Below are 26472 nucleotides of genomic sequence, written 5' to 3'. Positions count from 1 at the left end.
ATGATGTCCCAGGTGGAATGTCCATCCCTTGGTGGGCCCCAGGGAGCCAAGGAAGCACACAGTGGAAGCCCATTCCCACAGTGTCAGCAGCTGAGCAGGCACAATCGGGTCAGTCCTTCCAGTGCAAATTTGGGAGCGTGGGGAACTGGCAGCCCCCCTCAGCCAGTCTGTCTGACTCACAGCCCCCAGCTGCTCCACATGGGAAAGGACACGGTGACGCAGGGGCCACCCAGTAGGACACAACCTCTGACAACCCATACTGGGCAGTGCCGCATCCCCGTGTTTCGCAGCGAGGGACACCGATGACTGCCATCCTTCCCTCTTGCAGTGCCGAGGCAGTGCCCGCGGTGCTGGTCCAGCAGTACCGGGGCTGAGCATCGCCTCAGCCTGCACTGCTTGCCCGAGATGAAGCCCCACAGGTGCAGCCAGGCCCGGGGAGGGGGAATGAGCTTGAGGGCAGATGAGAGACCCCTGCACGCCCCACCGCCCTCGGGGTCTAACAGCGTTGCCATGCTTTGGGGCGCTGCACTTTCTCAGCACCATCCCGACAGACTCAAGCAGCATCTCCCAGTGCTGCCCGAGGAATACTCGCAGTTTCTGCTGGTGACAACATCCCCCAGCCCCTCGGGGATCCCTCAGGAGCCACCCGGGGGCAGGTGCGACAAGCCAAGGTGAACAAAGGCAGCGGGCGACAACGTTGTCCCCAGTATGTGCGCTTGAACCTGACAGCTGTGCTCCCCTCCCCGCTCCCGCTGGAGGCCGGCGGCTCGGGCGGTCACCGGGGCCCTGCAGCCCCGCGGCTGGGGGCTGAGCCCGGCAGGGACGGGGGCACCGACGTGATGCCAGAGCTGCGGGGCAGCCGGGACGGCACCCCGAGGGCCGAGACCGCGCGAGGGCGGCGGCGCCCCGGTGCCGCCTCGGGGGCCGTGACCGCAGCCGTGACCGGGGCCGGGCCGGGGCCGGCGCCGCCGGGGAGGGGTTTCCCCCGCCGCGGCTTAAGTGGCTGCCGGGGGCGGATCGCCGTGCCGCCATGCCGCCCTCCGCGCTGCTGCTGCTGCCGCTGCTGCTGGCGGTGCCCGCCCCGGCGGCGGGGGGCTGCGGGCCCTGCGAGCCGGCGCGGTGCCCGGCGCTGCCGCCGCGGGGCTGCCCGCTGGGCCGGGTGCGGGACGCCTGCGGCTGCTGCTGGCAGTGCGGCCGCGGCGAGGGCGAGGCGTGCGGCGGCGGCGGCGCGGCGGGGGGACGCTGCGCCCCCGGCCTCGAGTGTGTGAAGAGCCGCCAGCGCCGCAAGGCCAAGGGCGGCCCGGCCCCGGGACCCCCCGCCGCCGCCGGTCCCCCCGGCGTGTGCCTCTGCAAGAGCCGGTACCCGGTGTGCGGCAGCGACGGGCTCACCTACGGCAGCGGTTGCCAGCTCCGCGCCGCCAGCCTGCGCGCCCAGAGCCGCGGCGAGCCCGCCATCAGCCAGCGCAGCAAGGGCGCCTGCGAGCAAGGTGCGGGGCGGGGGCGGCAGCGGGAGCGGGGCCGGGAGCGGGGCCGGGAGCGGGAGCGGGAGCGGGGGCGGCGGCGGGAGCGCGGCCGGGCGCCCGCGGCAGGGAGCGGCCCGGGGGGCCGGGGTGGGTGGCGGGCGCTGCCGTCGGGGAGGGCGGGTGGATGTCCGGCTGCGCTGCCCTGGATTCACGGTGGGAAAGCTGGTGGCGGTACGCCTTGTTCTGTTGGGTCCCCTCGGGGCGCTTGTTTGCAAAGTCGGGTGGATTTCGAAACCACCGTAAAGGGCCTCGAGAGCCCCGGTCGGACGGTGCTGCCTCAACTTGGAGTGAGACTTTGGAGCAGCCCCAGAAATGCGGAGCAGCTTGGCCGCCCGCTCGCGGCTTCCCGCAGTGCTGGAACCACACTGCCCTGCTTTCCGTACTTGGCCCGCAGCTCGCGATTTGGGATGTTCCGACATGGGACAAAAGGGTTGAGCGATCCAGGGCAGGGTCGGGCAGAGGAAGGTTGCAGACAGTGAGAAAAGGAAGTTGCTAAATGGATATGAACACCCCAGAAATTCGGAGCCAACATTTGCTGGCTTGCTTTGGTGCGAAGTGAAAACAGCAGTGACTTTCCAGCAAGCTGCGCAGAGAGGTTTGCGCTTGCAACGTTTCCAGCCAAGAGCTAGATTCTTCCCAAGCTTTAGCTTAGGGATGGTGCTCAAAGAAGAAATTGTTCTGCCACAGAGCCTTTGCTAGAAATTCAGGCTGCTTCAGGGAGTGGGTTTTGCCGGGACGTAGCGTGCAGCTATTTATGGAACGTCTCAAGGACAGTACTTGGCGCCAATGCCGTTTTGGTGGAGGAGTGTTTTCATAAACACAGTATGTGTAGGGTCACAGCCTCCACCTCCTCCTCCTCTTTCTTCCCATAACCGAGGCCAAGCATGTCTTGCAAAAAAAGTTTCAGAAACTCCCCAGGAGAGCATGAAGGGCTAGGTAAGGATTGGGTTATGCACTTTGATGTTGCCCATTAAATGTCCTGTGTGGCTTTTCACAAACCTTGTGCAAAACATCAGGCTTATATATTAGCCAGGAACATTGTGGTACAGCGTTAACTCTTGGAGGGCAGGAGCTCCAGCCCTCAGGTTGATGTGGGATGAGACTGGAACGGCCTCTGTCTAGCATTTGGAGGAGCATTTCCTGGCCAGCAGACTCAAGAGACCGTTGCAGCAGTCCTAAAAATGCATGCAAAATTGTGGCAAAACAGGTGTTGGTACTTACAACCTACTGCCCCAAGCCTTGAGTGCACTTTCCTCCTCGGACCCTGGCTGCTGGCTGGGCCTGGTGGGGCTTTGACCCAGACTACAGAGACAGAGTTTGATGAGGTCAATGCAAACATAGCAGCTAGAGAGCATGGTGGGAAGCCACCGACCTGCCAGCCTCAAACAACAGCTCCCACAAGACTTTCTCCATCCTCTGGTCATCACAGCAGCAGCTTCTCTGAAGAGGGTCACAGTGTGGGACAGCCACTCCATGCACAAACTGCATCCGTTCCTTGGAGAAGATCCCTTGGGATGTGCAGCAGGACACCTTTGCAGGCTGTTACCTGTTGTTTGAGAACTTTGCTGAAGCATGTGGTGCTGAGCCACTGGCCAGATGTCCCCTCCTCTGTCGCTCTGGGGAGCTGCTCTTCTTTTGGCTCCTGCTACTGGCAGAGCTCTGACCCAGCAGCTCGCGGAAGGGAGCAGGAGGGACGTGGACTGCTGCTCAGCAGTGTTGCAACTCACTCTTCTGAGCCTTCCCTTGGCTGCGTGAGCCTCCCTGGTGCTGTGGACCTTCTGGTGATACGCAGAGCTCTGTGGTTCGCAGCTGAGGCAGGGGCTTAGCCCACACACGGGGCAGACATCTGGAAGTATTTCTGTAGCCTGGCAGTTAGGACTGTTGGGTGGGGAGAGGAGGGGAGTTGTAATCTCCACAGGGATTTTGGAACTATGGTAGGAGAGGACATCCACCCCATCAGCCCCCCAGGGCAGAGCCTCTTTCAATATCTCTCCAGACAGGAGGCAGCACTTTTCTGGGTTTCTAAAAGAACCTAGATGCTGTGGGGGTCAAAAAGTGGAAATTCTGGCTTTTGCCGTTTCCCTGCTGCAAATGGACATGATCTCCTTAAGGCACTGCCTAGGGTGGGATCCTGCACAGGGAGGCCACAAACAGGCAGGATCCTGCCTGCATCAGTCATTTGTGTGACAGCTTTTGCACAGAGGGAAATCCTTGGGGGATGGGGGACCTGGGCTGTCTGCTCAAGGCCAGTGGGCTCCGAGGTGTCTGCATGCAGGCACTGGATGATCAGGATGCATCCTTTGGGTCCAAGAGTGAGCAGCCTTTCAAGTCTGACAAGAGATTCAGAAAAACATGCTTCCAGCAGTGGTTCCTAACTGTGTTTGATTGCTCTTTTGTTGCTGTTGGGTTTTTTTTCCCCCAAATAGAGCTGGAGAGGGAGGGCTTTGTGTACATCCTGTTTGAAAACTGGTCCTCGGGAAGAGTAAATGCAGAGCTGTGGCTGCCATTGGCCTTTGCTGTCATCAGCAGGAAGGGTGGCAGCTGGAGATGAGATATCCAGGGGAAGAAGGGAATACATCTGGGAATGGTTTAATTGATAGATGCTCCTCTTCACGCAGCCTGGCATTACAGCATGCTGAGGGTGGCAGGACAGGAGACAGGGCAGGGACAGGTGCAAATGGGGCTAATGCTGCCAGGTTATCCTTTTCATGATTCCTGCCGCTGTTTGCTCAAATGTCACCTCCCAGACAAGGTGGGAATGAGACTTAACTGCAGCCACCTTCTCTTCTTGTGCCTTGAAGTACGTGCTTGAGACAGGGATCGCCCACAAGCAGTTGAAAGACAGGCTCCTGTTCCTTGGTTAACTGAGGTTGCATTTCATACCCTCTTTCTCACCTTGTCTCCCTCTCTGTCCTGTATGTACCAGGTATTCAGAGGGTCCGAAGGATGTATACCTGCTGGGAGGGGCGGTCCTACCGACTTGCATAGGCAGCACCATGTGGGCATGAGTGAAGCCGCTGGAAAACAAAGCACTCGGCTACGTAAGGCTTAACATGCAAAATACTCCTTGAGACGCATGGTTTTCCACCGTATTTCGAGGGGGATGAAAGTTCATTAAAACTATATTTGACAGAGCTGACCAAGTGCACGTCTAGTCGAGCTTTCCATATTCATGATGGTGCCTATCGCAGGTTTTCTGTGCAATGCTCGGCAGCTTTTGCTTGCTAAGAGATGCTGTCCATTGACTGGGAAAAACTTGGATGTTTCTTTGTTGTTAAATAGCAAAAGAAAGGAGCCAGTTCTCAGCCCTACATTATTTGCCTTGACCCTGTCCTTGGGATTCTCTTTCCACTGCTTGTTTCCCAGACATCTCGGGTCTGATGCCTGTGTTCTTTGTACAAAAATAGTGAAGCCATGCAGAAAAAGGTATTTCCATTGCAGCCAAAACTTCCTGCTGGAGGGCAAAGGAAGACACAGTTGAGAAGAGACTGGGAGGATGGAAATAACCCTTGCTATGCCTGCGCTTGGCAGATGCAGGGATCCAGCCCGTCCTTCCTGGAGTGGGTTGCACATGGACAGGACTGTTGGGAGCAGCTAGAAGAAGGCACCCTACTTGATTCCCAGCTCCTTGAGGCTGTCTGGCTGCTGGTGGTGCTGTGTTAGCAGAGCGTGGCCAAGCTGCCTGTGTTTGTTCTGGGGGAGTCAGAAGCGATGCTGTGGTGCTTCCTTCTGGCTGGGCTTGTCCTGTGCCCTCACGCTTGCGCTCACAGCTGGCTCAGGGTTTGCCCTGCTCCCTGCCAGGGAGCCACTGCCTGCATCCTGTCTCTACCCTTGCGCCCCAGCAGCCTCTTTTTAGCTAATCCTGGTGCTGAGGCCATGCAGGAGGTGGATGCTGTGAAGTTTTCCAGCTGCTTTCCCGCACTGAATGGATTGGCCCTTTGCACTCTGCTTGTGGATACGCACAGCTCCGCTCAGGTCTGCTGCCAGCTCTTGCAGGCAGGGCAGGCCCAGGCACGAAGCAGAAGCCCGCTGGTGAGGCAGGGATGAGCGGTCAGGGGTGCCACCTCCAGTGGCCTCCTTGGCAGGAGGGGAGGCTGCTGCGACATCTGGGGAGCTGCCCTCTGCCACCGCTCTCTCCTGCCTGGGCACAGATGTTTGGAAGAGCCTCTTATGGAGTTGGTGGCTTCGGTGATTTAGGCTGAAATTAGTTTTGCAGTGCCCTCACTGAGGCTGTTTACGGCCAGCTAGGACCTGGGGTGGGAGGACCATGGTGCCCACTGTCATGCAGAGCCAGCTGGCATGAAGAGTTAGGGCTGCATGGCTCAGCTCAAGCCAGGCAGAAAAACAGCTTCAAAGCACCAACCCCCATCGAAAAGCTAGCAGGGTTTTCGGCACGATGATCTCTCTGAGCTGAAAAATACCAGGCACAGACTTGTTGCCTAACCAGCGCAAGAAGGGAAAATACCCCTGAGTATCTGTTATCATTAGCTACCAGCCAAAACGTGCTTCAAGGGACATGTCGTGGCTGCTGGAAATATTGCTGAACTTGCCTCATTATGGTTTGAAGTCCCTGATACCTGTTCCAGCAGGGTTTGGGTCTCCAGGTTGTTTGCCGTTGAGTCAAGGCTTCTATATGTTACGCTCACTTCTCTTTTGGTGGAAGCCAAGTGCCTGTGCTTGCCCCAGTGCAGCGTACCCCAGAGCAGTGCTCGGCAGACACCGGAGAGCAGCGTTTCACTCTCCAGGGAACTGGTACCTGCTTCTCCTTGGTACCTACCTACAAGGACCTCCCCGAGGAAGAAACTTGGCGTCTCTGTGGGCGAAGGTAGATTTGCCGGCTCACCAAGCAGCCTGCTTTATTCCTGTTGATCTGAACGTGGCTTGAATGTCTGTGGCTCCGTTAAAGTCTTTTCCCAGCATTGGGAACGTGCAGGGGTTTGCCCTGTGGTGGTGAGGGCTCAGCACCTTACAGGATCCAGCCCACAGGCTGCATAGCTTATGAACAGCAGGACCAGGAGAGATTCTTTTAAAGCAGACTGTAACCAGCGCTAAACTTGCCTAAATCTCTCTTTCACCAGCAGAAAGATCCCAGTCACCGAGCTGAGCTGAACCCCCAGAGGGGTATCGTTTTGGCTTGCTAGAAGCCCAGACAGCGTCTCTCCTAGAAGGGGTTTTTTGCTAAGGTACCACCCGCCAGCTCTGGGGCTCGGGAAGGTGGGTGCAAGGTCTCTGGGCTGTCTGCAGGGCTTAAAGATGGGCTGATGGATGTAGGATCATGGCTGCCAGGCTCCCATGGAGACTGATGGCCCCAGGGGCAAGTACGCTCCCCCAAAATTCCTGCCACTTGACCCCAGCAGTGGTTTTGCTTTGCTGGTGCCTCAGTGTCCTACGAAGCTACATCTGCACTGCAAACAAAGGGTTCCCATAGATCAATTTTAAAACAAGAAACATAAATCACATCTGTTGGCTCCTTCCATGCACATTCAGCTGTTGAGGCTTTGCCAGAAATATTTTAGTTTTGAGGGTGGTTTGGTGTTTGATTTTTGTTGGTTTTTTTAATCCAGTGCCAGAGTAGAGCAGAAACAGGGGTTTGGGGGAAAACCTTCTGGGAGATGGCAGACGGCTGTTATTACTGACGTTGGCTCACCTCCTCCTGATACAGCTAGCTGTTTTAGACACCAGAGAGCACAGTTCATATCCAATCACATATTTCAAGAAACTTCTGAATTTGTGCTTTTTAGTTCACAAATTACTTTGATTGCTTTAGTTCTTTCCTCCCATTTTTCCTCTCCTGGATTTTAAGGCACGTAATATCCCCATTTTATGAGTGCTTCCTTCTTTGCTGGTGAAAGAGAGATTTGGAGACATTTTTGCGAAGTCATCTGTGGTTGGAAATGAACTGAAATCTCTAGTTTTCCTGGGAAGCTGGTTGGGGTTTCTGCATCAGCTGGGAGTGGGGGGCATGCAGCAGTGGCCTGCCACTTGCTTTCTCTCACGACAAAGGAAGGCATTGCATTTGCAGGTAGATCTTGGCAGCATTTTTGTGCTGCGTCCAGAGAGTCTGTGGCAGAGCAGAGCTGTGCAGGTGTGTGGTAAGGTTACACCTTTTGTTTTGTACCACGGCCTCTTTGCAGGTGGAGCATGGTGTGGGAATATGACATTTTTCAGCATGGTGCTTCCTTTCCCAGCACACAGTGCATTGAGATTTCGAGACAGAGTTTTCTAGGGCTGAAGCTTTATGCTGATATTTTTTAAATTAATCTGTAACTTTGGGGTTTTCCACTGTTGTAGGGTAGGCCATAAAATCTGCCTTAGAATGCTTTTAATTATTTGAAAAGTTCTTGGTTCATTGGAGCTTGAGTTTTTATGGTTGCTATGCTAAAATCTCATTAGCAAAGCTGTTTAATATATTACTTGGCAGCTCAGAGCCTTGGCGAGCACCAGTATGCTGAGCACTACGCAAATACCTCCACTGCCCGAGAGGATCCTATATTTCACCTGTGTCTTCATGCTCAATCATCACAGCATAGGCAAAATCACTAGGAAGGAATGATTACAGATCAGCAAATTCCTCCCTGTGTTTGTTTTTTCTGTTGCTGCAAAGGCATGCTGTGTTTAAAAAAAAAAAAAAAAAAGTGTTTAATCCTTTGTTGGGCTGAGGTTGATTGAGGTTCATATTAAACAGGAGATTACCACCTAACAAGTCTAATCAGGTCGGACTTTTGAAAGCCTTGCTTGCTTTTCCCTGCATAAATGCTGGCGTGCCTTGTTTCCATGTCTCCTACCATAAGCTTTTCACATTTTTTCCAGGCTTTAGCTCCTGGTCATCCTTGTGCCATAATGACAGTTTTCTTCTCAGTTGAGGTCACACGAAGAGAAGAGGGGAGGTGGCAGCCGGGAGGAGGGAAGTTTCTTGATAGAGCTTGTCTGGGAGGTCTGGGACAAAAAAATCCAGAGGTGCATCCGGATGTGGCTGGGAAGCAGCAAACGTGTTTGCAGAAAGCTACTGCCTGTTGGACCCTGGGGACAGCATACTTCAGCAAACGGGAGGGAAGGTGGCAAACAGGATAGGACAGGGGGAAGAGGCAAGAGAGAGGTTAGTCTGTGGCAGCCCGCTGGGAAGGGCAGTGTTGTCTCTGCTCAGAGGGCTTGCCCTTTCCCCATTTGGCTGCTTCCAGGGGCAAGTGTGGCTATAAGCTTGCAGTTGAGCTTCAGAGCAGCCTCAGCCATGTTGGCCTTCCCATTGCCCCCGCTCGGCGATGCAGGTTGAGGATGCTGCACGAGGATGCAGTGCTGGGGGCAGCGCAGACCCATCCGGCATGCTGGGTAGGGGAGAAGGGGCTTGGGGTGTTGTTCTTTGCAGGGCCATACCATTCTCCGTCCCACCTACGCATAAACCCTGTGGAGGACTGGTAAGTATTCATAGAAAGGTCACGCACAAGGTCTCCGAAGGCAGCGTTCCCGAACCATGGTGAAACAGCAGAGCTGGGATTTCCAGCAGTATTGGTCTGCTCCACGGTGAGCCTGGTGGAGTGGGAAGCAGGAGGAGATCCATGGCAGATAGATGATGGCCCAGGGCCCTACCTCACGCTGACTCGGTCTCAAGCCTCCAGGGCTTGGGGAAGATCTGTGTTCATGTTCGCAGCCTTCCCTGGGTCACTGGGTTGCTGAAGTCTGCGGGGGACCGTCTGAGCAGGTCTTACCATCCAGCATCACCTTTGGTCGAGATGTCTTGGAACTTCCTTCTGAAACTCCTTAGTCTCTTCAAGGCCAAGTTACAGGAGGAGGAGCAATGCCTTCAGAAAGAGGTGAAGAAGGAAAAAAAGCAGCAGGCAGCTTTGGGAATGGGGGAAAAACCACATGCATTTCCCATCCGCTGCTGCCTCTTGCAGAGGGACTTGGGGACGGAGCGGCTGAGGTCGTGCCAGCTAGAATGAGTAGATGCTGCTTACGGAAGGTTTCCCCTTCTCCTTATAAAGTTATTTTGAAGGGAAAATACTTTCCCAGCAACTCAGGGGACTGGAGTGGGTCTATTTTCAGACTTGCCAGAGCTTGTGGGTGTGAACAATGTCTAGCTTTTGCTTCGATTTGCCGTCTGATGGGAAGTGTTCCCAGTCTGTGTTTCACCCGGGGCTGTGGCATGGCTGCGGAGTGCTCAGGAGGGCTGGTGGGAACCGAGCTGGCACCCACGCGAGCTTCACCGTGAGGGACACAGCTTCATACGTTTGTGGTTGGGACTTCCCATGTGCGCCTCAGCACCAGGGCATACACCACAGTACTTAATGTCAAGCTTATTTTTGCCTTTAGTGACATACCTGTAGCCCCTTTTTAGCAGAAAAGTTATTGCTCTGCTTGCTGGAGTGTGATTTATTTGTGTGTATGTGGACATCAAAGGAAGGTCAGCGAGGAACCCTGAGCTGTGATAGACCGTCCAGGGGCAGGTGAGGGGCTGGGAGAAGCCAGATCTCTGCCAGCTGTGGCTGAGCAGAGGAAGAGGTGCCTGGCGTGGCAGGGGTGTCAGGAGCAGATGCCAAATGATAGCCTCATCGCTGAGGAAGTCACAGGCTCTGCAGCTTGCTGCTGCAGCAGAAAAACGACTACATGGGCAGCAACGGGAACTCCTCTCCGGATGCTGCGTTTGACATAACACAGGCTGTCAGCTCCCTGTCATCTGCAGGAAAAACAGTCCCTGTGCTTTCAGGCTCCTGTCCCGAGGTGAATGAGCTCGCTGGCTCCGTATATAACCCCCTTCCAGGGCCAGGGAGGGCCGTTTGTCTTAACGAACAATGGGGCAGAGCAGGGAGGAAATGCCTGAAGTGCCTGCAGAGAGCAGCTCATCTCCATCAACACGTCCTCTTGGCCAGGGAGCTCCTCCGCAGTCGGGGCAAGCAGCCTGTACATCATCCCCAGTGCCCCGGGCTCGGTCCTGGTGGGGAGTGGAGACCACTCTGCCACGTTGATGGTGGTGACCATTTTTGTCAGCAGGTGCAACCCACAAGTCCCCAGCCTGAAGGAAGCAGGCGGAAAAACGTCCCGGGCAGTGCTGCAAGTAGAGCAGCAAGGTCTCTAAGATACAGGCTGCGGGGCCAGGGGACTCCTCGCTGGAAGGAATCAAGTCATCTGCTCTGTACAAGGTGGGCTTGTTTCCAGTCCAGCTGAGCGCATGGTGGCCTTGCTGCCTTCACAAGGACCCCCAAAGCAAGAGGGGTGACTTGCAGGAAGGGATGTCCTTGCATCCGCTGAAGTCCTTGCAAGGCTCAAGCATCCCCTGCCTGCCCCATTGTGGCAGGTTGCCGTGTCCCGTGTCCGTCTCTGGCTTCTTTGGGGGAACTGTGGGAGAGAACGTGAGCGGGACCCATGCAGGCAGTAAAGCAGGGTGGCTGCCATGCATCTGGGTGTGGGCTCACAGTGGTGGGAATCTAGCTGCTGCTGTGGCCTGTCGTGATTTTGTTTTAAATCTGCTGACTTCTTGGCCTTTCTCATTTATTTTTAGTGGAGGAAGAGGCTCAGCTCTAGGGTTTTGGCTGGCTGGATGTAAATCAACTATCCCGAGAGACCGCACTGACTCTTCCCATGACACTTGCATCTCTCGGGATGTGTATTCCCTCCCAGCCCAGGCACAGAAGCCGAGGCCTGTGGATGCTCCCAGTTGATGTTGCAGCCAAAGGCAGAGTCTTATGTTCCCGTTCCCGGTTCGATCAGGATGTACATCCTGCGCTGGCGTTCTGGGCTGCCTCTAATAGCCGGGCTCTTGCTGTGCTGAGCCAGCTGCAGCTTTGCTGCAGAGCTGTGCAGGCCAGTCCCCTTTCCAGGGGAGGTTTCTCCTCACCCAGGAGGTGGGTAGAAAAATCTCTCTTTTTCCCTGCCAGCAGTTTCTCGTGATGTGACCTGCTCCTGGCAGGGCAGGCGGACATCCGTGGGCAGAGGGTGTCTGGGTCCTTGATGCAGGGGAAAACTGAGCGGCAGCTAAGGCGACACCTCGGCAGTGGATTTGGCGGTGTGCTGGATGCTAGCAGTTCCCAGCCAGGAAGGAATTGAGCCAGATCCTAGAAAAGCATAATGGTGCCTTAACATCCACCTGGCTTTAACTTGAGAATCAGGATATTTCCTTGTCTGTGGTGGGAGATGGTGGTCATTTGGGGGCAGCTGTGTTTCTACTGCTTCATGGAGAGCCCCAGCAACTGGTGGTAAAGAGGACGGTGTCACACAGGGGCAGACCCCAGGCTGTGCCCTAGGAAAGGCACCTTGCGTGTGGGAGGTTCTGCATGGCTCGGAGCAGGAGGCGGCAGCAGCAGCAGCAGGAGGCTGTGCCAAGGGCACATCTGCTGAAGGTCCTTGCAGAGCATGGTGTAAGCTAAGAAGCCTGGGGACATCCAGGTCCCACCCCAGAGCTGCTGAGTGCCCTGTTGTCCCTATTGTTCAAGGGACACCAGAAAAAGAACAGGAGGGCTGTGCAGGAAACGGCTGCCCTGGGGAAGGGGAGCAGAGTGTGTGACCTGAGGTGGCCCTGTCGTGGCTGGCAGTGCCCTGCCTGGGCTGGCCACAGCCCTGCTGCTCACAGGTGCCGGGCGGTGTTTCGGGCAGGGGTGCACTGGGGGTGCCAGCCCTAGGGGTCACCCCGCCGTACTGTGCTATGGTTGTACCCAGGGGAGCAGCCTCCAGCGGGGTGTTGCTGAGAGTGCAGAGCTGGGCACCATCCAGAGGCACGGATCTGCTCTGGGCCATCCAGAGCAAGGATAACTGCAGCACCCTTCCAGATGGGAAAGGGTGCTGTGGCTCTGACACATCCCTCTTCTGGCCAGTGCACAGGAATCAATTCATGCAGCAGCAGAACCAACAACAGGGCAAGAGAGGTAATGAAATGCTGATTAAATTCTTTTTTCAGCTGAGAGACTCAGTTCAGTGCAGATGAGGAGCACCTGGGTTGTGATGTCTGCCAGGAAACCAGCCCATACGGATCATTAGGTGTGGGTTTAACCATCGCCCAGGGCTACACATAAGATTTTCCTGCTTCTACACAGCTACCTCCTATTAAAACCAGGACTGGGATACCTCTCTAATGGAGAATTCGGATTGCAGTCACCTGTGGTCTTTTAGCAGCTTCCCACCATCAGGCTGTGTACACTCATTCCTGGACAGGAAAGTCTCAGAAGACCAAATACTTCTCAGGGATTATACCAGCTGCTCAGGAGTGGGGAGCCACCACAGCATCCCCTGGCTGATGATACTGGTGTGGATCTGCCCTTGGATCCCAAGGAGGTAAAAAGATACCAGCTTTCTGCTGGAAGACGTTGGTGCAGTGGGATGCACCTGAACCCTGCTCCCCAGTGCCTGCGAGAGGGCTGCAGGGCCGGGTGTGCATGCAGGGCTGAGGTCAGTGCATGCTTAGGACCCGAGAAAGAGCATCAGGACCCAAATCTGCCCCTCTTTTATGGAGCTGGGAATGCGCCATGGTCTATGAGCCAGCATACCCAGGGGCTTCAGTCAGGCTGGCTCTGGAGCACATGTTCACATAGGAAATGCCTTCTCCTTGTGGAGCCTAATGGGAGCTTCAGTTTCCTGTAACTGCCTGCATCTTCAGAGCAGAAGGAGAAAAGCTGCTGTGTTCTTCAAGCTGTCAATAAGTGGAAATAAACACTATGTGCTCCTTTGGTCTGCACTTCCTATTGTGGGGAATTAATAGCCACGTTTTGCAAAACAGCCCCACTAAAGAGGGACTGAACAGAAAAGGCCATTCTTCCCTTCCTGGGATATGGGTCACGTCTCCAACATTTCCCAGCCCGAGGGGTAAACATCCCCAGACAGATCTGCAAAACAGTTCTGTTCCCATCTGGCTTTGGAAACAACTCCCTGTTTAACCAGGGATTGGAAACCCGTGGGGAAAAACGGAGCCCTGCATTCACCTGGTCGTTTCCCAGATCCCCCCCAGGGAGAGCTCCGCCACCCTCCAGCCAGCCTCCTTCGGCTGGGTACTGCACACAGGTGAAACAGGAGCAGCGTAACACTGATTTCTGCTAGCCAGCTGCCACGGGCTTCGCTGCATGTTAAAATAATGCTGGGAAGAAGGATGCTGCGAAGCTGGGGATCCCAGTCTCCTGTGGGGGTCCTTTCTTCCATGCCAGCTGAGTGTCACCTTGCACTTGGTTGGCTGCACGGTGAGCAGAGGCAGCCGTCGGTAAAGTCCTGCTCAGCCCCTGAGATAACAAACACTGTCTTACCTCTGACCTCAGGCTTGCAAGTAGGTGGACTGAGCACCTGAACTGCTCAGCACCTGAGCTTCCATCTGGGGCAAGCGCCCATCAGCCTCAACAGCTGAAGGTCGGACACACGTGTAGCTTTGGGAAGTGCTGTGATGTGGGATCAGTCCAGCAAGCTTTGCTCCAGGCAGGGACCCCTCCACCTCATCTTCAAAACACATCAGACTTGACTGGCCCCACTTAAAAGGCTAGCAAGGAGACAGGCTTGCAGTCACCCAGTCCTTAAAAGAATTTCTCTCTTTTTGCAGGACCCTCCATTGTGACCCCTCCTAAGGACATCTGGAATGTGACAGGAGCACAGATCTACCTGAGCTGTGAAGTCATGGGCATCCCAACCCCTGTCCTCATCTGGAACAAGGTAAGGGCCCTACTAGGAGCTCTTAGAGCACAGCAAACCTGAGGCAGCTGAAACTGCCTGGTGAGCATAAAATAAAAATGAGCCGTAGCAGATCCCTCCTTAGACACCGACATCCGATGAGTTCTCTCATCTGTGCAGATCTGTCCGCCCCCAAACATCTGGCTTTGCTTAGTCTTCAGGCTTTGCTTTTCCTAAACTCTTGTTGATCCCGAGGCAGAGCAGGACTTGTGTTTCTCTTGGTAGCGCCTGGTATTCAGAGCACGCGGGGAATGTCCCTTGACCTGCTGTCACCCCGCGGGCGGCAGTGACTCCGAGGTGGCTGGACACGGCTCACCCATGTCAGAACAGGAACGGCATGGGGCAGTTACCTCCAGCAGCACACCGATGTCGGCAGCATGCTGGTAACACCTGGCTTGGGGCAGGGGGGACCCTTGCTGAGGGGCTGAGAGCCGCTGCATGGCACCTGTAGCCTCCTCAAATGCCACAGGTTTGTGGACACTTGGGAGGGGTCTTACAATAAAGCTGAAACAATACTAGCTTAAGAATACTACAGAGAAGAAAAAAAAAAAATAGATTGGCCCAAAGATTGCTGTGCTCTGAGGCAGCAAACTTTATTCCTAGGGGTCCCAGGGCAGACTGTTGGGTGAGCACACAACGTAGGCACGTTGACTCAGGCAGGATTTTCTGCTTGTTTACAAGCAGATGTTGTATTTACATTGACTGTCAGCACTCTCTGCCTTTTGTGCCTCTTCCTCATGGCCGAGAGATGCTCGACCTGGTGATAACGAGGGCTGCATACCGCTTAGCCCATGCTGGATATCCATGCTCTGGGCTCAGATATGCAGCACTGGGGTAACTGCACTGCTGCTGTCCCATCGACGCTGAGCCCAGCAGGAGGGGTGGCCTGGTTTGCTGCAGCAGAAACCTACAGGGCTGCTGTGGCCTGTTGGTCACGCAGGGAGAGCCCATTCCAGCAGCGACATGCAGACACTCAGTTCTTTGCTACTGTCACGCTAAACAGCCTGATCATCAGGGAAGTTGCAGGGGAGCCTCTCCAAACAAGGACATCAGTCATCTCCTGCTGTCCTCGCAGTCCTGAGCCAGAAGGCAGCTCCTCCAGCCTGCTGCACTGGATTGAGGTATGGCTACCAGCAGCTGCAGGCAGCCAAATCCTCCTTCAGCACAGGCACCGCTTCCCGGCTAAGCACAGCCTTGGGAACAAGCACGAGTTCTGTCAGACCCAGTCAGTGCAGGGCACGTTCGCACGCCCCACTGCCCCGCACCATCCACGCCAGAAGGCTGTGCTGCTCTGTCCGTTCCGTCCGAGGCCAGGGAAATGCAGCCTCAGTGCAGATGCTGAGGCACTTGGGGTGCTGGGGCTGCAGCACACGGAGGCCAAGAAGAAACGCTGGCACTAGAAAAAACACTGCTACTGCCTGAAACACATTGATGTGAAACTAGCATTGGTCTTGTCTGTGTGCAGGTATGGTCCCACCAGTTCTAGCGTAAATTAGCCCCAAAATTCTTACCCCTTCCTGCCCTTCTTTTTAGATAATTCGGGGACAGTATGGTGTCCAGAGGATGGAGCTTCTGCCTGGGGACCGGGAAAACTTGGCTATCCAGACCCGAGGTGGCCCTGAGAAACATGAAGTGACTGGCTGGGTGCTCGTAAGTACTTGCTGTATGCATAGAGCTGCACAAACAGTAGGACAGTTTGCAAACAGGTCATGAACAAAGAACTGTACAGAAGACACATGGCAATGGACAGGGCATTTAGAGGAAAACAACCGGTGTGAATTAGGCATGAAGGGTAAGGCGTGAAGACTGCTGGCTCTAGCCTTATCCATTGCAGTTTTTCACCTCCATCTAGCATGCAGAAGCAGGCGTTCTGTGATCAGGGAAGGCTAGCCTTAAATAAAAAAAATCTCCTTTCTGTATGTCATTACTTTCCTGCTGCCATTTGTGGGAAAGACACTTGCCCTGTCTAGGAAGGAATCAGTACAGATGCAACGCATCCCTAAGAGCCACCCACAGCTGAGGAGCCCTTGTAGATCTGGCACAACTGGCCTTTCCTCAGCAAAGCACATCACCTGCCTCAGACTAGCACAGCACAGAAGCCATCAGCTCTCACTCAACAGACCCCGGAGCTACAATCGTACCTGCAGGCTAACCGGTGATTGCCACACATCAGAGGGAGCTGCTGTGCATCCCAGTAAGGGAATTGCAAGATGGTTCCCAGCGGCAGAGAAGCTGGCAGCAGGGGAGCACAGCTTAGGGTGTGTTTGCAAGAGCAGAGGTAGAAACAAGGGGAGAGAAGGAAGGGTCTGAGCCAGTGCTTTTGCTGAACTGACCGACTGGATTGAGCGTATTGTAGGAAGGCCTTTTCTTCCTCTCTCCCTGCCCTTACCAAGCACGCAGTGCTCTGACATCTCCAAACTAGGGAGGCAACAGAAGACAAGGAGGGAGTGTTACACCACATGGAGCCTGGCCCAGCAGCAAAGAAAGCTGGGCCGATCCACGGGAGTGGGTGCTTGTCCCAAACCCCGCTGGAGAGAGCCACTGCAATCCACACCAGACTGTTGAGGACAAGCAGAAGAAATACCACGGGGTTCCTAAGGGTTAACCTGCTACTTCATGCACTCTGGTCATCTCGTTATGTCTCCAGCAATTGACAGGTTACAGAAGATATCTTAAAACAGAATCAGCTTTACCTATGCACAGGATACTTACTGCGCGATGGGGGGTGTGTGTTTCTTCCCTAGATATCTCCTCTGAGCAAAGAGGATGCTGGAGAATATGAGTGTCATGCATCAAATGCCAAAGGAGAGGCAACAGCTTCTGCAAAAATCCATGTTGTGGAAGCTCTGCATGAAATAGCCCTGGCCAAAGGTAGGTAGCGTGGCTGAACACTCAGCAGCTCTGTCCCCTAACAATTTGCTCAGTTATTTCATACTGAAGGACCACCTCCCTTTAATGCCTTTTGCAGGGGGGGGGGAAGGCACACTAGAAATACCAGTCTAACATGCAGTTTTTACAGGGTTTGACAAAACATTTCCAGTAAATCTCAGCTGCTACAGTTCTCAAGGGATCGTTAAATAACCCCCCAACTGCTGTAAAGTACTGGAGATAAAGATACCAAATTAAAAACACCTTTTGGGGTTCTTACAAAATGACTTTCAGTGTTTTTCCAGACCTAAATTTATCTTTTTAGTGCTTTCTGGACACTTCCAAACCTGCCCATCTTTCCTGGGAGCGCTGGTGACACAACCAGCCCCAAGACAGAGGGGGAACTTCAAGCACTTAAAATTCCTGCCACATCCCTGCACTTTCTTATTCTTCCTCATCCTAGAAACATCCCAGTCCCTGCCATTCTCTCTCCATGCTGCGGTGTCAAACCGGGGAGGGTATAGATACACCACAGCAGGCCTCCAGGCAAGACCTGAAGCCTTTACCCTGCAGCCAGTTTTCAAACCCAGGTCCTCTGTACCAGGCTGTGTGCAAAGCTGATGGCAAACCACCCACCCTGATTCCAGCTGCAAAGAGGATGGCTTAGTGCCACAGCCATGTGTGCTTCAGAATAAATGCAGAGAGCTGGAACAGTGACTGTGACCATGCTAGAGGCAGAGGCACTGGAAAGAAAGCATCCAGCTAGAGAATACTGTGTTGTCCAAATTCACTTTCAGGATATAATCCTTAGCTTTAATCCCAGTAACTTTATCCAAACTATATAGTCTTGATTTTCTGTATCCTTATATCCCTGAGTAGCTGCACAACTTCCTTTAGGAGAATATTAATGGCACCTGGCATTGAAATAAAAGTAGATTAATCCCAGTATCCCTTACGTGTAGGAACTTTGCTAAAGGTTTTTAGCTAGTCTCTTAATCCCTTTTCAAACATCTTATTTATGGATGTGAATGAAATGGAGTTTTACTGAGTTGTGCCTCATATGAGCAGCGTTACCTACACCCCAGAATAGAAGGTGTTTGTTCACCTTCTCGCAGCAGCTCTACGCAGTACTGCAGTCTCACAGCGTATTGCCTCGTGGTTTATTCCTTGTATGCACACCGCATGTTACAGCTGTTTCTTTTCAGCTGTAGGAGAGCTCTCAAGTAAGCATGCTGTAGCTAAACAATAAACTGGCAGTCCACAATGCCTTAAAGGAAAGTGATAACATTAATTGAACAAACTGTCAAGACATCACAGCTACACACTACAGGGATTAGGGAGTCTGTGTCCCATGTCCAGGTGATCTCAGCCCAGAAAAATGCCATCTGTTACCATCCCCCTGCTGCTGTAGTCCTGCGGTAGGGAAGGAAGGAAGGAAAGACGGGGTCAGGACCACATTGTCAGCTAAGACATCAGAAAACCTGTGCACTGTGCTACTGCCCAAGTTGTGATATTGCCCCTTGGAACAGTACAGAGCATAACATGTTTTTGTTTTTCCACAGATGATGGTGCAGAGCTGTGATGTGGTGTGATGTGAGGACTTTCACTTACACACAGTTTCAGATTAGTATTTTGGAAAGCTGCAACCTCTGGCTTTTTCTGGCTCACTAATCATTCCCTCTTAAGTTCCTTATTCTTTGATTACCAATTTGCTTGCATACTTCTTTCACAGATACACAAATAAAGAAATTCACAAGTCTGATTACAAATTTTAATTCTATTTACAGGAAATAAACGTACTCTTGAACAGCACACAGCAGATGAGTAAAACTATTTGAAACGCAACCTACACAAAATGAAACAAAACCTGAGCACTTTAAAAAAAACAAAAAGATGAGAGCAGAGAGCCCTTTTAAAGGCTAAACGCTCATCATACGAGGTGCAATACTCATAGACATCAGTTCTTGGAAGAGGAGCTTGCAGGCATAGGGCATTCGAACCAAAGATATCTGAAAAGAGATTTCAAAAGGCTTGTGATAAGCACCCCAAAATCATCAACTTCCACCACCCTCTACACAAATCACTTGGCAAGTTTTTGGCTCAAAAGTGAATCTGAAATTACCCATGAAAACACTTAACAGGAGTTACTCACAGACAGCAACAAAGCAAGAGGAAAGCTAGAGACTGTCTGTAGAAGCTACAGAGCAGCTAGCCAGAACACATTTCTAATGAAAAACCTGCAGCCAAGGGAGCTGATCTTAAACAAGAGCCATTGAACAAGGGAACATGCGCATAACAAAGTGTGCCCGATGTGCAGTAGATGCAGTTAAGATTTCCAGCACACATCTCTTCAGTAACCCCAATGCCACTGTTAAGAGTCGCTAAAGTCCCTAGCAGGACAAGCCTGTTTAAGGCAACTATTTTTATCTCTGATGCCACTCTCCCCTGACATAGTTCTGTAACCAAGTTCTGTACACACTACAGAGCACTTTTTTTTAAAAAAAAAAAAAAAAAAAAGTGCAACACAAAAGACCTCCCATGGGGACCCAGCTCTGCAAGCATAAATATCTTAATGGGGGCAGTCACAAGGGCAATGGCTCTGAATTCCCATGATTCTGGCTTAAAAAGACCACACGTACCTGAGTCTTATTACGACATCCCCGGCACTCATAGGTATGAGTCCTTGTGTTTGCAATCGCCATGATCCCACAGAGGTTACAGACATGGACTTGGTATGGGTCTGAAGCTTCAAACAATCTTTCTCTCAAGAACTGGGCTGCTCCATGGGCAATCTGGCAATCTCGTTCCATTTCTCCAAAACGAAGGCCACCATCACTGAAAAAAAAAGAGGAAAAAAAAGCCTCAACTTTTGAGTTCATTGGCAAAATACGTCAGTTCTTAGTGGTGGAACAAGTAACTTATCAGAAACACAACAGCAGTATTACAAGGCAGGAGTAAAGCTCTGCATTAATTTTCCTGTAACAACTCAGAATAAAACTGGTAGGGAGAATGCGAACACGGTAATTTGTAACTGCTGCTGAGCATTTCTAAAGCAGATGTCAGACAGCGAACAGCACAGCACAACTGTAGAGCAAAATGAGGTAAACAATTAAATCATTCTCTGCTTATCTGTGGTGGATTTAACCCTGGCTAGCTGCCGGGTGCCTACCAAGCAGCACTCTCCCCCATGTTGACAGGACGGGGAAAAAGTAAGATGGAAAAGCTCGTGGGTCAACATAAAAACAGGGAGATCACTTACCCATTACCATCACAGCTAAAACAGACTCAGCATGGAGAAAGTTAGTTTAATTTATTGCCCATTAAAAATGGAGTAGGATGGTGAGAAACAAGGACAAAACTAAAAACATCTCCTGTACCTTCTTCCCAGACTCAACTTTGCTCCTTCACTCCCAACTCCTTCCTCCCCTCCCTGTGGTCACAGGGGGAACGGCAGCTGCATTCAGTCCGTAACAGCTCCTTTCTGCCACACATTCCTCCTCAGACTTTTTCTCTGCTCCAGCATGGGGTCCTTCCCATGGGATAGTCCTTCACAAACTGCTCCAGCCTCAGCCCTTCCCACGGGGTATAATCTTTCAGGAACAGATTGCTGCAGCATAGGTCCCCCCCCCAGATCACAGCTCTTGCCAGGAGCCTGCTCCAGCATTGGCTTTCCACAGGCTGGAGGTGGTCTGGCATGGTCCCCCATGAACTTGCAGGGGGACCAACCTGCTTCACCATGGGCTGCAGGGGAAAGCTCTGCTCTAGTGCCTGGAACGCCTGCTCCCCCTCCTTCACTGAGCTGGGTATCTGCAGGGCTGTTGCCCTCACATTTTCTCACTCTTCTCTCACAGCTGCTGCACACTGGTTTTTACCCTTTCTTAAGTATGTTACCACAGAGGCACCACCGGCATCGCTGATGGGCTCAGCTTTGGCCAGTGGTGGATCTGTTGGAGCCAGCTGTAATTGGCTGCGTCCAGCACAGGGTCCCTGGTCCTTTCTCAGAGAGGCCATCCCAGCAGTACCTCCTGCTACCAAAACCTTGACACCTGCACCCAGTACATCATCTTAAGCCAAACACACAAAAATGGGTAGCTAACTGGGGTGAGCTAATGAAGTTCTAGCTGCAAAGCTGAGGCAACTAATTTTTAGGGCTAAAAACATCAGTGAAAAAGAAAACACTGTATAGAAACTAATAAACATCCTTACCGAGATCTACCTTCCATGGGCTGTCTGTTAAGTATCTGGATTGGCCCTCTTGCACGAGAATGGATTTTGTCATCTACCATGTGCTTCAACCGCTGATAATATGTAGGACCGATGAAGATCTGTGATGTGATTTTGCGACCAGTGAAGCCATTGTAGAGGACCTGAAACAGTCAATGCAATCACTGAATCATAAGCCTTACTATCCATCAAATGTATATTAAAAAAGTTACAGTGAATTGATATTTTGATTATACCTCATTTCCTCTTAGATGATAGCCATAATCTGATAAAAGATTGGAAATCTTCTGCACGTTCACAGCATCATTAAAAGGTGTAGCATCACCAATTTCTCCCTTGTTTGCAGACACCTACAGAGAAGGTATTTGCAAAAGCTTGTCAGATTTCTGAAGGACTGGTTAGACAACACTAAGCTGCTTCAGTTTTAACTCTTAATGCCAGAACTTGAGCTTCCATGCCTGTGACAGTACCCTCTCTTGGTTGTTTATCAGCTATACAATTTATAGTGAGATTCTTTAAAATGCACAGTATCATCAATATTGCTACCCCTTTTTCTAGGTCACAGGAAATATTTGAAATAAAAGCAGCAGATCAGACTGCACACTTTAAGTCTGACATGCTGGACAAAATTTACAGGACTGTTGGTCTTCCCCAACAAACCTGCTTTTGCTATCAAGTAACTGGAGAACAATCCTTATTTTTTAGTGGATCAACACCTACTAAGGAGTAGTATCTTTACCAAAAATAAAAATAAAATAAAAAAAAAATCACATTGCTTAGACATGCAGTGTAAAAGATTCCTCTTACCTTCCCCTGAAGACACTCAATCAAGTGACCAATGGTCATACGGGAAGGGATGGCATGGGGGTTGATAATTATATCAGGTGTGATGCCTTCACAGGTGAAAGGCATATCCTAGAACAGGGAAACAGAGTCAGTACTTCCCAGAATATCAGCTTTAAGATAAGCAGTTGCATGGATTCAGATTAGATCTTTTAAAGCATTTCAAAGGCACTGAAGTACCATGTAAGAAGCAGCTGTGTCCCCTTCTAAAAAATACTTTAGCTAAATTTAAGTCAATGTGCCCAAGTACATATTCCACAGACAACTCACTGAAGGCAGTTCCAATGCTAAGAAGATCAGAGATAAAATGTTAAGAAGGAAAGAGAAAAAAAAAATAAAAATAATTACCTCTTGCCTGTACTGGATACCACAAGTTCCTTTCTGACCATGTCTGCTGGCAAATTTATCTCCAATTTGTGGGATTCTCACAGAGCGTACCTGTAAGCCATAGGAAAATATTCAATTGGTAATTTAAATACAGAATAAAAATAATTAAAAGTAGAAAGCACACACATCAGTGCTCACCCTAATCTTGCAGAACTTGTATCCTTCCTGGTTAAGGGTTACCATGACCTGATCTACAATGCCAGTTTCACTAGTTCGCAGAAAAGTGCTACAGTCTCTCTTTGTGAAACGTCTGTTAGTGCTTTCCAGTTCGTCTTCGTTTTCTGGCAGCGTTACTGTTTTGCCAATGATCACATCATCCCCAGACACACGTACCCCAGGTGCTATCAAACCATCATCATCAAGTTTGTCATAGATTGCATGTCTCATACCTTGGGGAAAAGAGACAAAAAGAAGTTAGACTCCCAAATTTTTCAACATACTGACTTTGATGTTCTGTAGAAATTCAACAAATCTGCTTGCAACTTTAGATGACTGCTAAAATGTCTAAAGACAATTTTATGCAAATATCTCACACTGATGTATTATGCTATTAATACAGACATTTCTGCTATTTTGTAGGTCCCAAAATAAAGACTGAATCAGTTTGACAGCAGTAACAATCTCACCCACAAAAATTTCATTTAAAACCTCAGCCTTCATACTCTCCTGTGTATTACCTTGACAAGTTTCACGTGTAGGCTTTTCGAAGACTTCCTCTTGGTCATATCCTTTTTTAGATTCTTGCTCTTTATACGAGCGGTAGAACACAGATCTGAAACAAAGTTACAAAGCCTTCTCCAGTGAAACCAGCATCATTTTTTCCTCATCTGTGCATCTCAATTTCACTGGAATCATCCTTTTACCACTATTATGGCTACTGTTACTAATGACAACCAAAACAAATAATGTTCATATGCCACACCGCCTTTCCTCTAAAGTCTTGTTAATCTGACCATCACGGGGGAGGACGACACAGGGGAAGGTGGGGATGGACACAAAACCAAAAAACACCTCACCAAACAAAAAAGCTTCAGATGGCATTTTGCTGGTCACTTTTCATATACTGCCAAAGTACCTATAGATAGCACGCTAATTTTTGATGAATGGCAGAGACTTTTGGACATCTCAGAAGTATTTATTCCTAAAGATTATTCATATTTTCACCATACCATTTTCGTATTACTTTTCTCCTTATACCTGCCATTTTGCAAGCATTTTTAGGCTTCTGCTGCTACCTTGCAGTACCACACTCAGTACAACCGAGCTGTAGTGGAAAACTTTCAATTTAAACAGGCTTTTTTCTGGGGCTTTAAGGGTTTTTGTTTGCTGCATCAGTTGCCAGCACACCAAAGCCACAGCCTTTCAGATAAGTATTATCCACATTTAATTGTTCTACTGCACACAGGAGGTTCTAGAAAAGATTCATGTGAGCCGTAAAAGTCTAATAGTCTCATACTTATTCTACGTTGGAAGGCAGTAGATCCAAGATACCAAGCACACACTTCTGGGGCTCAACTTGGACAAAAGAAGAAAATGAGCAAAACTAGAAACCCATTGACCAGCTATACAGCTAAGCACAGCCATCTAAAAATTATAATGCACAAAGTCACATCAGTTGTCCCAACAGCAGGGTCTACTAAGGAGAGGAACCTGCCAATCTTTACTGGTGCAACTGTCACGCTACTGAGGACAAGACTGTATTACAAAGCTGCAATATTGCCATTAAGGAGTTCATAACTGTTTTCATAACTGGCAAGAGTTATATGAAAATATAACAGCAAGGAGTCCAAATATTTTTTCATTTAACTATCGTACAAAGAACAGTAAACGTAGTAAAGATCCAAATGAAAGAGTTGGGAAGACAAAGTGGGAAGTCAGGTTACACAAAGGATGAACCGTTCCTCACTGTGTTTTGCTAAGATGCACATTTCACCATTTTCACTGTGCTGCTCTCTCCACCCCCATTAAAAAAAAAAAAAAAAAAAAAAAAGAAAGAAAAAAATACTAAAGTGCTTCTCAGGTTAGAAAGATCTGGAAAATAGTGTCTTCCAGTATAAGATAAACTTTTCTTGAGCCTCTGGACAATTCAGTATACCTTTTTTTTTCCCCCCCTTCTCTTCCAAGCAGTTAAAAAATATTACAAAGTCTTACCTGAAGAAGCCTCTGTCAACAGCAGAACGGTTCATGATGACAGAGTCCTCCTGGTTATAGCCCGTGTATGACGCAATGGCTACAATCGAGTTGATACCTATAATACACAGAACAAATACTTTGACAGGATGCACACATACCAAACAGGCATTACTTGTAACTCTGTAAGCTGTATTCTCTACAGTGAAGCTGTTCTGTGCTTTCTAAAATAAAATCTCCACATCCCACACACAAAACCCATGTAGTATCACCAAGTGCAACTTTGGGTAGAAAAGAGTCAAGAGTGACCCCTTGTGAAGAACTAGCAAATACAGATACAGCAAATGCATTTTTTTCCAGTTAAGATTTTAGCAGACTTATATGGATGAAGTGATTACAGCTGCAACACGAGCAACGTTATTTTTTGCAGTCTAGGTGCCCAGCTACAAGTTAACTTTTAACTTACAATTAATTTTTAAATTACACGCATTTGCTAAATATTCAGGTATTCTACACACAACATCTGTAACATAGTTTAAACTAAACCGTAGTATTTTTATTTAATAACTTTTTAATATTTAAATTTTTATTTTTAATTATTAATTTAATTATTAATTAAACATTAACTAACAACATACCTGCTGGTAACTCTCTAAATCGCAAATACTCCATGGAGCGTGTAGTTACAAGGGGCTTCTGAGGATAATACAACACGTGTGCCAGTGTATCCATACGAACATGAAAGTTTGTAATGTAAACTCCCATAGCCTGTTTACCCATAGCAGACTGGTATGTGTTCCTGGGAGACTAGACAGACAAGGGAAGATCAGTATATATGTATGTAAAGCTCTTTACATATACATCTGTGGGTTTTCTATCAACTTTAAAAGCAGGATGTCAGAAGTGATGCACTGACCTGGTTGTGATCAGGGAACGGGATAATAGATGCACATACTCCCAGGATCATAGATGGGTGAATCTCACAGTGTGTGTATGTTGAACAATATGCCACACCTTTCTCTTGCAAGTCATCGGGAGTCATTGCCAGCATCACAGTCTCTTCTTCCAGCGTATCGATGTACTCTACTACACCGCTGGCCACGAGATCCTGCCAACTGAATAACCAGTGTCTGAAATACTCAGCTAACATAAAATTATTCTCTTCAGCAGCAACAAGAACAAGGCCTTCCCTAGCTTATTATTACTGGCACTGCCTCAGTGTGATAAAAAAATTAATTAAACTAATAAAAATTAATTAGGCAGAGAAAGCATCTTTGTGCTGCACAAAGCTTTAAACATTTCTCTCTCCAAGCTGAGGGAACTTGCAGCTTCCAAAATGGAAAATGAGACTCGCAGTGAACTTCAGGAGCATATCTCACCTGTAATTGTTATACTCTCGTTCCTTCAGCTGGTCAATGTGCCTCTTCTTCAACAGCAACTTCTGTTTTTCCACAATTAAAAGAGGTCGACAAATTCTGCCTGCATCAGTATAGATGCGGATTTCTCGCTCACGAATATCTCTAATCATTGAGACCTGTACAAGAAAGCAGCACTCCATGAGTACAAAGTCTTAGCTGCAATCAGAACTACAGAAAACAAAATAGGATAACAAAGCTCCCTAAAGCAAAGACCTCAGAGGTGCTAGCAGCAACACAGAACATTAACACTCCTACAAACAGAAGCATTTCAAAAGAGTGTTTTCAACTGTTTTTTTCAACTGGATCCTCTCTTAAAAAAAAACAAAATCCAACCCCCAAAATGAATAAAACAACCCCACAACCAAACAAGAAACCACACACAACGTCAAACAAACAAACAAACCCAAAAAGGACCAACCCCTCCAAAATCCCTAAAACAAAAAAAT

At 50.1% G+C, this 26472-nt stretch overlaps 2 protein-coding genes across 2 annotated transcripts in view; one reads left to right on the top strand and one right to left on the bottom strand.

The window, feature by feature from the left end:
- Positions 1 to 839: 839 nt before the first annotated feature.
- On the top strand, positions 840 to 18836 carry IGFBP7 (insulin like growth factor binding protein 7). The gene is given in 6 exon segments (XM_037405631.1): positions 840 to 999; positions 1002 to 1487; positions 14029 to 14138; positions 15690 to 15806; positions 16901 to 17027; positions 18587 to 18836. Coding segments are annotated over 6 exon segments (1020 nt in total). The 3' UTR covers positions 18607 to 18836.
- POLR2B (RNA polymerase II subunit B) overlaps positions 18782 to 26472 on the bottom strand; it is a 21667-nt gene continuing 13976 nt past the window's right edge. Inside the window, exons 14-25 of the mRNA XM_037379122.1 lie at positions 25988 to 26142; positions 25525 to 25723; positions 25247 to 25415; positions 24630 to 24726; positions 23156 to 23250; positions 22617 to 22867; positions 22440 to 22529; positions 22056 to 22163; positions 21485 to 21598; positions 21231 to 21391; positions 19664 to 19859; positions 18782 to 19033 (exon numbers count right to left, since the gene is read on the bottom strand). Coding sequence (XP_037235019.1) covers positions 18944 to 19033; positions 19664 to 19859; positions 21231 to 21391; positions 21485 to 21598; positions 22056 to 22163; positions 22440 to 22529; positions 22617 to 22867; positions 23156 to 23250; positions 24630 to 24726; positions 25247 to 25415; positions 25525 to 25723; positions 25988 to 26142 — 1725 coding nt within the window. The 3' untranslated portion in view covers positions 18782 to 18943. The remainder of the gene's footprint in view (positions 19034 to 19663; positions 19860 to 21230; positions 21392 to 21484; positions 21599 to 22055; positions 22164 to 22439; positions 22530 to 22616; positions 22868 to 23155; positions 23251 to 24629; positions 24727 to 25246; positions 25416 to 25524; positions 25724 to 25987; positions 26143 to 26472) is intronic.

Source organism: Falco rusticolus, chromosome 1 (assembly GCF_015220075.1).
Source record: "Falco rusticolus isolate bFalRus1 chromosome 1, bFalRus1.pri, whole genome shotgun sequence".
In the NCBI taxonomy this organism is placed as follows: Eukaryota; Metazoa; Chordata; class Aves; order Falconiformes; family Falconidae; genus Falco; species Falco rusticolus.
The sequence above is the reverse complement of the archived record's forward strand: the minus strand, read 5'-3'. Positions and strand labels throughout refer to the sequence as shown.